Source organism: Botrytis porri (assembly GCF_014898465.1).
Source record: "Botrytis porri strain MUCL 3234 chromosome Unknown BPOR_004, whole genome shotgun sequence".
In the NCBI taxonomy this organism is placed as follows: Eukaryota; Fungi; Ascomycota; class Leotiomycetes; order Helotiales; family Sclerotiniaceae; genus Botrytis; species Botrytis porri.
Window position 1 is genome coordinate 462,115 of NW_024066078.1, and position 14,407 is coordinate 476,521.

At 41.2% G+C, this 14,407-nt stretch overlaps 3 protein-coding genes across 3 annotated transcripts; all 3 read left to right on the top strand.

The window, feature by feature from the left end:
* Nucleotides 1-2,638: 2,638 nt before the first annotated feature.
* Nucleotides 2,639-6,783, top strand: EAF01_003128 (uncharacterized protein). Its single transcript, XM_038911382.1, has 4 exons — nucleotides 2,639-3,653; nucleotides 3,706-3,852; nucleotides 3,911-4,294; nucleotides 4,345-6,783. The coding sequence occupies exons 1-4, from the start codon at nucleotides 3,218-3,220 to the stop codon at nucleotides 6,447-6,449; spliced, it is 3,072 nt and encodes a 1,023-aa protein (XP_038772617.1). The 5' UTR covers nucleotides 2,639-3,217; the 3' UTR covers nucleotides 6,450-6,783.
* A 913-nt stretch (nucleotides 6,784-7,696) lies between these two features.
* Nucleotides 7,697-8,746, top strand: EAF01_003129 (uncharacterized protein; the record flags this gene model as incomplete). The annotated part of the gene is made up of 1 exon (XM_038911383.1): nucleotides 7,697-8,746. The coding sequence occupies one exon, from the start codon at nucleotides 7,697-7,699 to the stop codon at nucleotides 8,744-8,746; it is 1,050 nt and encodes a 349-aa protein (XP_038772618.1).
* A 4,382-nt stretch (nucleotides 8,747-13,128) lies between these two features.
* EAF01_003130 (uncharacterized protein) lies at nucleotides 13,129-14,208 on the top strand (the record flags this gene model as incomplete). Its single annotated transcript, XM_038911384.1, has 1 exon — nucleotides 13,129-14,208. The coding sequence occupies one exon, from the start codon at nucleotides 13,129-13,131 to the stop codon at nucleotides 14,206-14,208; it is 1,080 nt and encodes a 359-aa protein (XP_038772619.1).
* Between the last annotated feature and the right edge of the window lie 199 nt (nucleotides 14,209-14,407).

Below are 14,407 nucleotides of genomic sequence, written 5' to 3' on the forward strand. Positions count from 1 at the left end.
GTCGTAATATTTGTTTGACATTAAAGAGTCCCTTTTCAAGGACGAGGTGATAAGATTTGAGAGAGATAGGATACAGAAACAGAAGTGTTTGATGTTGCGAGATGGAATGGGAGATCAATGTAAATATGTACTCTCTGTGAGAGAGACCCAGGTAGATCTCTAAAAACTAGAACGTCGGTGGAGTTCAAGACAAGAGTTGATAAGAAGTTAGAAAGGCTTGGATGATGATGTTTGTGGATAAAAATCAAGGGTTCAAGGATTTTTGATGTTCATATACGAGTAGATGGGTGAGTAAGGTTACTGACAGTGAGCACTGGGCACTGATGAGATGAGATGAGGAGTGAAGAGTGAAGAGTGAAGAGTGAAGAGTGAAGAGTGAAGAGTGAAGAGTGAAGAGTGAAGAGTGAAGAGTGAAGAGTGAAGAGTGAGGAGTGAGGAGTGAGGATAACATTAATAGTTAAATCATCGAAATGTTGCTGGCTTTATTATTCTCATTACTATTTTACTGCGCCGAACCTTCTGTTTTGGTAGAAGGCGTAAAGACTGAGTGAGGTTTGAGGTGTGAGGTGTGAGGTGATATTTGTAACAAGTTGGGTATATGTCACTGGGGTATGTCACTTGGATACCTGTACCTGTCTGTACTGTCTATACTGTCTGCACTTTCTACATGATCATTCTCTCATCTGCATACACGCATACACGCATACACGCATCGAAGAAAATGATGTGAATTGATTGAAATGGATTCTTTTCTCTTCTTTTCTATTTCAATACTTCTCTTGTGTTTCTACCCTTTGCCCGTCGGACGCATACATGCACCCAGAGACATGCCAGGGAGGGATCCTGGAGTCTAATTCGTGGGAAATCCAGAGAGAGGTAAGAAATTAATTCTTGGAGGGGAAAGAAGTGAGCCGTGAGTTCTGGATTGGAGTGAAAGACGTCATTGTTGTCAAATGGCCCAGGTTCGAGGTAAGAGGGCTGTGCCAGGTGGGAGGTTGTAGTCATCAATGCAAAGATGTTGAATGCTTTCGATATTTTCACGTGTGAGACGCGTGGCCAGAGAGGAATGCAACAAAGACAATAGAGATGGAGTGCACGTGACTCGTGAATACATGACAAAGGAAAATACTATCAACATAATTTATATATAAGTTACAGTACTCATCTATATGTATCGTTGGATCACGTGAACAATTAAAATATCTTGAGTTGCTCAGGCAGCCGGAGAGTAAAGCAAGTGAAAGCTTCCAAGTTCCAATAACGAGTTTGATAAAGCCACAATCTTGACAGGTACGGATCTCCATAGTGATGAAAGTGTCATGTCATGTAATGATATGATAGTATTGATAGGCTCCATGAGATTTATTGAGTCCGGAGATAATTGTCCGCACCTCCAGGGCTGTTATTTGTACGGGGGTTGTGGCTTGTGGCTGATCTATCTGTGGCAGCTCGAGTGATGCAAACCTTGGTACCCGTGGACATTGATCATCCATGGAGAAAGAAGCTTGACCCAGAATTAACGGAATATTCAAAGGGCATATGAAAAATCCCATGTGTTCCATGGTATATCATAATCATATTCCCACTCTCGAGCCAGTCCCCGACTGACCTGACAGAGCAAAGTCCGATAGCTAAGGCAAAGTACAAAGTAGGTAATAAGATCAGCCACTCCATTCTCGTGATATGATTTCCATTCTTACCGTACGAGTCATTACCCAGCCCGGAGTCGAGTACGGCGCAGAAGATTGGTCGAGTCTAGAACTGCATCTTCCACTGATGAGAAATCTTTCGTTCCAAAAATCGGTAACTGTGCGGTAAGACAATGCATCTTTCACTTGAATTCCATGAGTGACTATTCGACCAATAAGTTACAACTAACTGCATGTCTCTTTTTGGCCATGTAACCGATGTAACGGCCACCTTCCGATGTTGATTCCCAATCAAACATCAAGTAAACAAGGATAATTCCAAGTAGTTTTTGTTTACTGGTGAATCCACACTTCGCTCTCCCGCGGCTACATACATTGATGAAGAAGGATGAAAAGAGATGCCATTAGATGCCATTAGATGTCCTTTGCGTGGTGGTTCTGTCTCACTTTCTTGTCTTTGCTTTGGGTCTTTGACTGTGACTTTTTCGTATTATTGCATCCATTATCCATCCCTCTTTTGAGCTGTGACACCTTTACTAAATTTTTACTCATGATACAGTGACGAACTCTGACATCATAGCAATCTTGAGTGGCCCCTCCAAAGCCAAACTTCACTCCGAACAGCCAACTAATTAATTGATCAATGCATAATACCTATCAGAGGTAGAAAGGTGTGGACTAAAACATTGATGGATTGAATTTTTTCTATTTATACTTCCCAACTCATCGAATTGCATAGGAATGAATACCAAGAAGGGCTTGAATTGAGGAATTCTTCGGCAGCTAGATTGAATTGGGCGTGAGATGGAGTTTCCCATGGCAAATGTTCATCATAAGCTTTGAAGACTTGCATATTGATGCTTGAATGGGAACGCCCTGGCCCCCCTCCCAGTTTTTGGGCTTTCCCCCAAGGTTTGGTTGATCTCACCAAGATATACTCGTAATAAGAAGAAAATAAAAATACATTACAAATTGGATTTCTTTCATTATCTTCCATTTCTTCTTCCTCTTCCTCCTCCCCTTCCTCTTCCTCCTCCCCTTCCTCTTTCCCTTCCTCATCCAAAGAGACATCAAATACAAGTTTGAGATCAAGAACAAAAAGACCTTATCGATCTCGCAATCCTCTTCTCTTTCTCTGCCTCTTCCGCTATTTACAAAAACAAACACACACCTCCCATATTCCCTATCACCCCGCATACCAACCTCGTTACTTTTCTTTCATCAATTACCAATCAAAGTCCAACGAGACCCAACTTCAAGGTTGACTCAACAATCACCAGAAGAGAGAGAGAGAGAGAGAGAGAGAGAGGGAGAGAGCTTGTCGTCTAATCTCACTCCGTCATTCCGGCTCTTCCGTCAGCTTGGATTCCACCCCCAACTAAAATAATAAGTGCCGACGCTGTATGGTTAAATACTTTTCCATCCACCTCTCGGGATTAATCATCGGACTGCAGTTGAATCTGCAACTTACTCGCGTAGAAACTTTAATATCTATCTAATCAGCTCCCATTCAAGTTTATCCCAAGTTTCGTCAGAAGATAGAAAACACACAAACACACATTCTCATCATGTCGGCCCTCAAGAAACGCCTCAGTAAATTGATACCGGATCGCATCGGCAAAAGTAATAACAATAGCAACAATTCGAGCAGCGAAAATGTTCCACAGCTTGCAAGTAAAGAAGAAGGAATTGAAGGTTCCTCTGGGTCCACGGGGCCTTTATCAAGCACTCCTCAAAACAATGGTGCTCAAACGCCAGAACGGTCAAACTCCCGACGAGTGAGTCGAGAGATTCTCGAGCAGAATAAGGCGAGAAGGAGCATGGACAAGGAACGTGCAAAGGCCGAGAATAAGAAGAAGCAATCTTTGGCAAGAATAGAAGATGAGAAGTTCTTGAAAGAAGGCCCGGCAGCTCTTACACAACTTTATCGACCATATAGTATGATTCAAAGTAAACATTGGAGACATGAGGAGAGAGCTTTGTTCAAGAACATCAATTGGGCTGGTAAGTTGACATATTCTCCCTGCATACTTTCATCTGCTAATATTCCGAATAGAAATGGATGGTCAAATTATTAGTTTCCGAGCTCGAATGCATACATTGCGAAGGATGTCTGCCAAATTGGTATTCATTGTTTTCCGTCAACAAACCATGACAATTCAGGGAGTTTTGCAGAGCTTCAAACCTGAAGAAGAACAAAATGGTAAGTTTGACTGCGAAAAATGCTATGAGGAATACATCTGATCCGATTTGTTTTGCAGAACATGGTACAATTTCCGAACAGATGGTTAGAACTGTCGAACATTACCCCGCCGAAACAATCGTCGTTGCTCATGCCAAAATCCGAAAATCCCTCCAGACTGTCAAGAATGCTACAGTTCATGATTACGAATTGCAAGTTTATGAAATTCACAGAGTGGTCCCATTGACCGAAAATGTACCATTTACAGTCTACGATGCAGAGAATATCAACAGAGAAAAGGAAATTGACATGGATGATGATTCTGGTGATGATTCGGTTGCAGCAAGTCAACCAATGTCACCAATCTCAACAGATACACCAAGAGGTCCTCCTTCTCGTGCTTCTACTGATCTTGCACGTAATGCTTTTGCAAGATTGGATGATAAGAATCTGGAGAGTAGAAGTAAGTTTCCTGCCCCGGGATTGGAAGATTTATAACTAACGCCAGAATAGCTTCCATGGATACTGGTCATCACCAAAAACGATCTCTCCCACAAAGAGTGAGATTGAACAACAGAATCATCGATTTGCGAACAACTCCAGCACAGGCAATTTTCCGTATTCAGTCTGGAATTTGCAACCTCTTCCGATCATATCTCGATACCCAAGGTTTCATTGAAATCCACACACCAAAATTACAAGGCGGTGCTACCGAGTCTGGTGCAACCGTTTTTGAGCTCAACTATTTTGGAAGACCTGCTTTCTTGGCCCAATCCCCACAATTGGCTAAGCAAATGTGTATCGCAGCCGATTTCGAGAGAGTCTATGAAATTGGTGCAGTTTTCCGTGCCGAAGATAGTAACACACCACGTCATTTGACCGAATATACTGGATTAGATCTCGAGATGGCTTTGGAAGAACATTACCATGAGGCTTTGACTCTTATTGACGGTATGTTCAAGAACCTTTGGAAGGGAATTTACGACCGATATCAAAAAGAAATTGATCTCATTGACCAATTCTATCCGCATACCAAGGTCGAATGGTTAGATGAGACACCAAGAATTCCATTCTCCGTTGGTGTCAAGATGTTGGTAGATTCGGGTTGGGTTGAAGAAGATGGAAGTATACCATCCGAAACCGAGGATCTCTCTACTCGAGCTGAGATTCGGTTGGGTGCGTTGGTTAAGGAAAAGTATCATACTGATTACTATATCCTCGACAAATTTCCTGCTTCTGTTCGACCATTTTATACCATGCCTGACCCAGAAGATGATCGATTCACTAACTCTTTCGACATTTTTATGCGTGGTCAAGAAATTTTGACTGGTGGTCAACGTATTCACGATGCTGAATTTTTGGAAAGGCGTATGAAGCAAAAGGGTGTCAAGCCAGAAAGTATGTCTGATTATCTTGAAGGTTTCAGATGGGGAGCACCACCTCACGCAGGTTGTGGGATTGGGCTTGAGCGTCTTACATACCTTTTCCTTAGTCTTGGCAATATTCGACTTGCATCTCTATTCCCAAGAGATCCCAAATCACTTCCAGCCGTACCACCTACTCTTGTTCTTCGTCACGAGGATGCATCAACACTTCACCCAATATGGGAGCAGGAAGGAAAGGAATTCACTCCCGAGTTGCTCCCATCTTTGGAGAAGTTAATTGCCAATTATGGTGATGCAGCCAATACCTCTTGGTTAGACAAACGCTATCATGTATGGAGACATTCGACTACTGGTGCAGCACAAGGTTATGTTATCCATAACTCATATGCCATTATTGTTGGAGAGCCTCTTTGCGATAAATCTCAAACACCAGCCATCGTTTCTGCCTTCCTCAATTACTTGACTACCGAACATAAGAATTTGAAGCCAATTTGGATGATCATCGGTTCTCGTACTGAAGAATATCTGGGTGAAAAATTCGGTTGGCGTACTTTGTCTCCAGCAGCCGAAGAACGTGCCGATCCTCGGAATAATCCCGCAGCTAAGGATAATGACTTGGCACGCAAAGTTCGACACGCTGAAAAAGAGGGCATCAAACTTCAAACCCTTCCATTCAATGAACCAGTTCCAGATGACTTCAAAGAGAAGGTTAACACACGAGTTCAAGATTGGCACAAGAATAGAAAGGGTACCCAAGTTCATCTTACAGAAATTAGACCTTGGGTCGATGAGGCTCATCGTAAATACTTCTACGCTCAAGGTCCTGATGGAACCATTCACGCCATTAATGTTTTTCATCAACTCAGTCCTGAGAACGGATACCAAGTAAAATTCTCTCTCGAATTCCCAGGTGCCCCCTCTGGTACTGTGGAGTCTCTTCTACTTTACTCAATGAAACAATTGAGTGCAGCAGAGCCGGATGTCAAACGTATCACTTTTGGTACTGGTGCTCAACCACATATTGAAGGTGGAAGAAACTTGGGCAAACATAGAATTAAGGCGCTGAAGAAGGCTTATGAGACAATTGTTAAGCAGGCAAGATTATTGGGCAAGAGTGAGTTCCGAGAGAAGATGGGTACATGGAATGATGGGATTTATGTTGCGTATCCTAAGGGTGGTTTAGGTGCTGGTGGCATTAGAGCTTTGATGGGCTTCCTCGAGGAGGATGGTTAGATTTTTTGGTAATGGGAATTCGAGATGTGCATGGGAGCGAGTGTGTGTCTGAGGTGAATTTAAAATTCATAAGCAGAGGAAAGTAATTTCGTAAAGTGCGTTTGATGACTAGACTGGAAGATGGATGGACGGCATGGATGGATGGGAAAGATACCTACATTGCTTTATTTGTTACCCATTGGGATTTTTTCATTTGTTACATTTCGTTTAATGTTTGCCATCGACTGAGTCGATAGTGAGTAGTCGAAGGAAATTGTAAATAGAATATAATGGATACATTAATAGATGACTCAACGTGCATTACACAGTCAACAAAATCAAATAATCATCAAATTCAATCTCTAGTTCTCAATCCTAATCGATCAACACCAATACCTACCCCTCCTCATCTTACCCAATCCAATCCTCCACAAACAAAGAACCCGCACTTACTTGCGGAATGAACTCTCATAGCCTATGAATCAAACGAAAACGATGATGAAAGAACCCGTATTGCCTTCTCGGTTATCTGATATTGATATTGATTCTGATATCGGGCGAACTGGGGTATCTATCTAGTTGTGGTCGCCTATTAGTATACCCGCGCCAAGAATTCTAGGCTTAGGGTACGCGTGGTATGTAAGCACGATGCATGGATGTATGGGTTTTTGGGGTGATTGGGGAAGTGGTTTGGAGGTGGGTTATTGGATTGGATAGATGGGATTCGGGTAGGGCATTGATTATTTGATAACTGTATGTTGTATTTTTGGTTGTGGTTTTGTTTTTCTCTATTTTTTCGTGGGGAGATGTGGTGATGATGAGCAATGGGTGAGTGGATGGATGGATGGATGGAATTGAGGTGTGTACGAGCCGGTACAGGATATTGATATTGATGCTGACGCGAGATAGGTGGATGGGCATTGGGATTGTCAGATCGGGAAGTTTTCAATGCGGCAAGGGGAAATGTAGTGATTTGATTGTGGAAAGGGAAATTTGCAAAGTGTAAAAAGTGTGAATAGTGTATAAAGAGGGGAACGAGGAGATGAGATTTGTTTTCGGTATCTGAGATTGTGTTTCTTTGTTGGACTTTGGGAGATACTGACTACCTAGGTAGGCACTTATTTGTTTGTCTGCTTTTGTGTACATTCATAAATAATTGGATACATACATACTCCATCAAAACGAAATCTTCAGTCAATCTTTGAAAACTTCCTATATCAGGCCTCGAAAATTTCAATCGAAACAATTGCATCATCACATTATCAATCATGCCCTCCACCCCCCTCTCACACCCTCTCCCCCAAACCATCAAAGCCCTCCTCCAACCCGACATCCACAGTCCCAAACTCATCCTCGCCACAATTCCCACCCCTGTAGCCACCCCAGGAACCACCGAACACCTCATCCACGTACACTCCACCTCTCCCTGCGCCGGCGAACTCACCTGGACAGCCAACCTCTCCGCCTACACTTCTCTCCTCCCAACTCTCTCCCCCTCCTCCGTAACTTCAAAACTACAAATCCCATGCTACGACCTCTCCGGCACCGTTGTCACGGCACCCCCCAATTCTCCTTTCCCTCCCGGCACAGAGATATATACTCGAACATCTTTTTCCCGTCCCGGAAACGCTCGCGCATACACCATCGCGCTAGCATCCGAGCTGGCCCGGAAACCGAAAAATCTCTCCTGGGAAGAGGCAGCCAGTATACCACTTAGCGCACTTACAGCATGGCAGGCACTGTATATACATGGAGGTCTGCGCTGCGTGTATGCACTCGATGCGAAGATAGAGAATGAGAGGAAGACGGTGTTGATTAATGCCGCGTCTGGGGGGGTCGGAACGCTATTAGTGCAGTTTGCGAAGGCGGGGGGGGTCGGAGAAGTGATTGGGGTTTGTTCTGCGGGGAATGTGGAGATGGTGGGGGGATTGGGAGCGGATGTGGTGTTGGATTATGGGAGGGAGGGAGTGGGGGCTTGGGGGAAGAGAACGGGGAGGAAGGTGGATTTGGTGGTGGATTTACTGGGGGGGGAGAGTTTGGTGCAGGCGTGGAAGGTGGTGAAGAGGGGGGGGAGAGTGGTGAGTGTTAAGGAGGATCCGAGTGTGTGGAGACCGAGGGAAGGGGTGGCAGAGGATGTGGAGGGAAGGTTTTTTGTCATGGAGCCTGAAGGGTGGCAGTTGGAGGAAACGGCGAAGTTGATTGAGAAGGGGCAGGTGAAGGCTACGCTTGATAGTGTGTGGCCGTTGCGGGATTTTGAAAAAGCATTTGCTATTGTTGAGGGAGGTCATGCGAGAGGGAAGGTTATAATTAACGTTTGAGAGTGGGGGGCCAGAAGACTCACGAGCTCTGGGATCGGGATTCTGAAATATATTCTGATTCGTACGAGCTTGGGAACAGGACAGGACCTCTCTTAATTATTGTCAAATATCTACATACTTTAACAGAATGACAAAATACCTCATCAACCACATAAACAATTTCAAAAAGAGTATAATACTTTCCAGCGAATATAAACCCTAGTAGCTGAATCACCGCTCAATCAAGTATACCCATACTTCGCTTCAGAGCCCCCTTTCCTCTTCCTGTGCTAAATCGCCTCAACGCTTCTCCCAGTGAAGTATCAACTCGTGGCCATAACTGACTAGGCATACAGAGAACAATCCTAGAAATACCACAGCCGGCATCCTCACGATATCTGTCCTTGACAGCTTGAGTACCCCGAGTACTAGAAAGTAGCTGCGGAGATCCACAGGACGGCCAGTGCAAAACAATCTACCCATTGCCACGATATGAATATCCGATTCCATGCATTACAGCGCCGTGATGAATAAAAAGACCGTCACACATATCGTACATATAAAACAGATAGATATAATCAACCACTACCATTCCCTTTCACACGCGAAATTCTCCATCTCCGCAATAAAACCTGCTCCTCCTTCAATCCAGCTATCTTGAGGCACGAATCTACGATCCGCAAGTGAATTTGGCTAATCGTATGATTCGGTATCTATGATGCAATTTTGTTGAACGCGTGGGTTAGAGAGTAAATAGCTTATCTGCAAACCTTCCTGTATACATGGGCTTTGGCTCAGGGATAATCGTGACATACGTGTGATTGTATCTTTCAGGATGTTCGACGGAGTCAAAATAGGTAAGATGTCAGGGGCAAGAATAATGGTGAATTAGAAAATCGATATGAATGGAACATTTTAAGTTATTCAACTACTATAGTCAAGTAAGCGAGTGGACTCGCCTTATTGTTTAAAGGTTGCTTCTTCCTGTACTGTTTATAGAGCTAGCTAGCTCTTTATTAGAATTTAAGATCGACAATTAGAGTGTGTTTAGATCGTTTTTTAAAATTATTTGAGGCTAGTTGTTAGTCAAATTTATTTGTTAAGTAATTTAAATATTCTTTAATATTTTAATTGTATGAACATTGATCATTGAATCTAGTAATTAGCTTCAATTCATTAGCTACTATATTATAGTTGTAAGCGAAAGCAGAAGAGACTAGCTCTTCTTGTAGCGTCTATATAAGGCCTATAACATCCTGTACTTAGCTAGCTCTTTAGACAGAATACAATATAGACATTTAGGACTTACGAATACCGTAGGTGCTACGTCTTCTATATCCTTCTCGAACCTAAACTTAAACCAACATTAATGAAGTATATATACTATATAGATTAGAATAAATTATTTAGAATCTTATTTTGATTTTAAAATTTAATAAATTATTGAAATCCTAAAAAAAGTTAATTTCTAATATATTTGACTTGATATAGCGTTCGATAAATATTAATATAATTGAGTAATAATTAAATTATATATTATATTTATGATTTTTATAAAAGCATATAAAGAGAAATAATCAGAAATATCAAATAATCTTTCTTATATAATCGACAGTTGAGCTTTACAGCTACTGTGTAGAAAAAGTTTAAATTATTTTCAAAATAATTATTTTGATTTAAACCTCTAATATATTATTTCATTATATATTACATTCGATAATCGCTACTATTTAGTAAATAAATAACATGAAATAATATTAAATACTTTTATGTGTTCTTAAATCCAAAATAAATATATTATAATTTGTTGTGTTTGATAAATACATTATTTTGTATTATTCACTAAATAAATGAGGTCTAATAATTTAAAAAAGTGAACCGAACGCACTCTTCGAATTTAGTACCTGACCTGTAGCGTAGATGCTACATCATCGGTTCTCTTCTCATATGCTCATGGTGCTCGTACCGATAAATCAAGATTCGAAGCTAGAGGGTAAGTGATTGACTGAGAAACAACCCCCCAATTAGGCTGCGTACAAATTATTTGTACCCGTGGATTATCTGCGGATAATCCGCTCCATGGGTTATCCGTTAGAGGTTTTATTCATTTTGTGGATTATTTGTTAAGGTTTTAAAATTATTTGTTTTGTATAGGTAATTTATAGATTATTTGTAAATAATTTGTGAATATATAAGTAGATAGATTATTTATAGATTATTTATAAATAATTCGTAGATATATAAATTCTTTGAAAAAAGTAGAGATTTATTTAAAATATAAAGTTATTCCTAAATTATTTTCCAGTTTAAAAGTAATTCAAGTTTAGATTTATATTAATTTTTATATTAATTATAAAATTATATTAATATTATGAAAAATTATAAATAGTTATATAATATATAAGTAGATGGATATTTGCGGGTAATTTATATTTGTCTTACAGATTACCTGTTCAGATTCTAAATTATTCATTCTACAGACGGATTATTTGCAGATTATCTGCCGAGGCTATTATCCGCCCTGTGGGTACCCGTTGCGCAGCCTATCCCCAACTAGCTTTAATGATTTAGCAACCAATCATTAAAAAAAGCAAGACGAGAGAGAGTTAATGCTAGCAGGTTCTTGAGAGAGGTTAGTGAGACTAGGGGTAGTTTATATTTTTCAAGGTATTGCATTGATATACACTATTCATCCCATAACTCATAAAGATGTGATGATCAATTTCTCTAGTAAACTGAAATATATCAGCGATATTGCGGGGTGGGATAGTTATACTCTGTCTGTAGTCTCTAGTTAATATATTAGAAAACTATATCAATCAATGTTTCATCTACTATTTTTTAGGTGGATTCTGAAACTATAAGATCAGATTACAAAGGGCATTGTATTATCTAGCGCTTCCCTATATAGGACACTAACTTCCCATAAATAATAATGATCAAGAATGATTGCAACCATAATAAACTAAAGTACTTTACGCTGATCAATAAGTTGACACCAACAACAACTTTGCATAATTTTTGATAACGACCTCTAAATCCATAATTTATATTAACAGAATATTCATGGAGTGACTCCCACAAGAAAAACTCCACGTACATAGTAGTCTTTAATGTCATCAATATAATTCCACTCGCTAATCTAGGTGTTAGTTTCAATTCACTCAACGCTCAATCATTCTCAGCTAGCTTCACCATATACTCTTCTCTTCTTCTTCATAGCTTGAGTGACACACACGGTCCAGTATTCTTGCCAAAACTCGTATTAACCATCATCTCCTACCTAGGCCGTCGTAAACATAGAAGGATCGGATTTGAAAAAGAGGAATTACATCCATCTCTTTCCATGGTAGCATCGAGCCACTGAAGAATCCGTGTAGTTTAAGCGCGTAGATGAAGACGCGGCTTTCTTCAATATACTGACGAGTTCTCCAAGCACTGGCGACACCATCTGGACCCAACGAGGAAGAATGGGAAAAGGGGTTGTTAGGTTGATGAGTTATCGACCACATTTGTACCCTTCGTCTAGTTCAATGCTTCAAAGCGAGTCACAACCGATTGGCGCTGAAAATTCTAGTGGTGTCGTAAGTAGGGTTGAATGCTCAGTGCTTTTGCCAAGAAAGTACATTTCTTGTCTTGATCTGGTTTGCAAACGAAGTGTTTTTTCGGGTACACAATAAGGCTTCTGATTCGTCGAGGTAACAATCTTTGAGCTGAAGCGACAGCTCCATAGAGTATGAATTGGGATTGCTTCATCCTTAATCGCGTTGTAGAATCGGTAGTTTTGTGCATGCTCCGGACAAAAACGGTAATTCAACATCTCACGCCCAAGAAAGTATCTAAATCCGTGAATATACTTCACTCAAATACTTGAATATCTCCGACTCATCACATGAATCTGATACATCGAACAGATCAAGCTCAAAGCCACAATTTTCATCATACGATGAGCCAAGGCTCCAGCTGAACTGACGTTGCACAAAACATGTCTCAAAGACAATCAGCTGGCGAATAAGATTTTCAATAAACATTTGACCCATGCATTCTGTCATTTTCGTGGGGTTGGGCTGGAATGCTGCATATCAGGATGATGACATCGTATGATTCAGATACATCTCCAAGACAAAATCTCAATAGTCAGCTGATTTCAATGGAGCGACTTTGGAAATCTCAATTTGCCTGTATGATGGAAAAGCACATGAGATCCTCCCGGTTGTGCTCATAGTTGTATGTGGCGATACATTTGAAACTCCTTATAGTCCATCTCGAATCAAACAGTTGGACGCTACTAGCAGGTTTGTGGCTTTGAATGTCTGGACGTCACACATTTTGTAGCGGGGGATCTCACCATATCAACGCGAGAAATCCACCAGAACAATTACTATCATCATATTACAACCAAAATGGACACTATAATCAAGACCTTCGCGCCGATCGCGATAAAGGAAGTCACAGCTTACCTTTCAAAGAAAGCTACTTCTCCATCGACCGAATTAGCCAAAGCAGCATACGAAGGAAATACAAGCGCGGTCAAAAATATTCTTTCCCAAGATCATCAAATAGATATGGCGCCAGCACTCATCGCGGCTAGTAGTGCAGGAAAAATGGAGATTCTTGATATTCTCATTGATCCTCCACGTCGTCCACGATCAGAAAACTCCCGTCATAAGGATGTAGTAAAGAAAACAGATGTGAATGTGTGGTCGCAAAATATTACGCCTCTGATAGCCGCAGTACAAACACATCATGTGAAAACAACTGATTTGTTGCTGGAGGCTGGAGCGGACACTTCGATGGCACCAAAAGGCGGAGAGACTGCTCTGCATATCGCAGCCAGAATTGGAGATCTAGAAATGGTGAAGCTTTTGGTAGAGTATGAAGCAGATTTAGAGGCCAGAGACGGTTGGGGCAATACACCACTCCTCTCTACCTCTAGATGGGGTCATCCGCATACAATCAAATATTTGTTAGAAAAAGGAGCAGATATTGAAGCTAGGGATATGAAGGGCTCCACAGCACTATTGTTGGCGTGCAGACACGATTGTGTTGAAGCTGTAAGAGTTTTGATCAATAGCGATGCAAATGTGAGAGTCAGGGACAAAAAAGGAAGAGGTCCATTACATCGAGCGATCGCTGGAGTTGACTTTATTGATGGAGTAAGTGCCAAAGTGAAGGAAGATATGGTAAGACTATTGATAGATTCAGGTGCAGATCCAAAAGTGAGAGATAAGGAGGGAAAACGACCTGCAGATATGGTTGGATTTTTAAGAGGTGGGGATGGGGTGAGGCGTCTGTTAAGCCCCGGAAGCGCACCGCACTCTAGAGAAAGGACGTCGGGACACAGTAGACATGGGAGTCGGACAGGATCTCCCCATGGTGATAAATATCGACATTCTCATGAGCCTAGCCACCATAATTCCAGGAAAGATCGACGTCTGTCGCCTTTAGCTGATGATATGATGACCGGATATGATCGGGACTAAAGCATGGTATGAATGGGTGTCCCTGACGCTGAACGATTGATTTTTCAAATCTCGACGGGAAGATGTAAGATAATGACAAGTGTGTATCCTATTTTCACGAGAGCATTTTGTTGTTGCAATTTGAAATAACAGTAATTAAAAAATTTCAACTGACTATTTCAGTGATTAACATAAAGGTTCTGAAAATAATGATAATAAT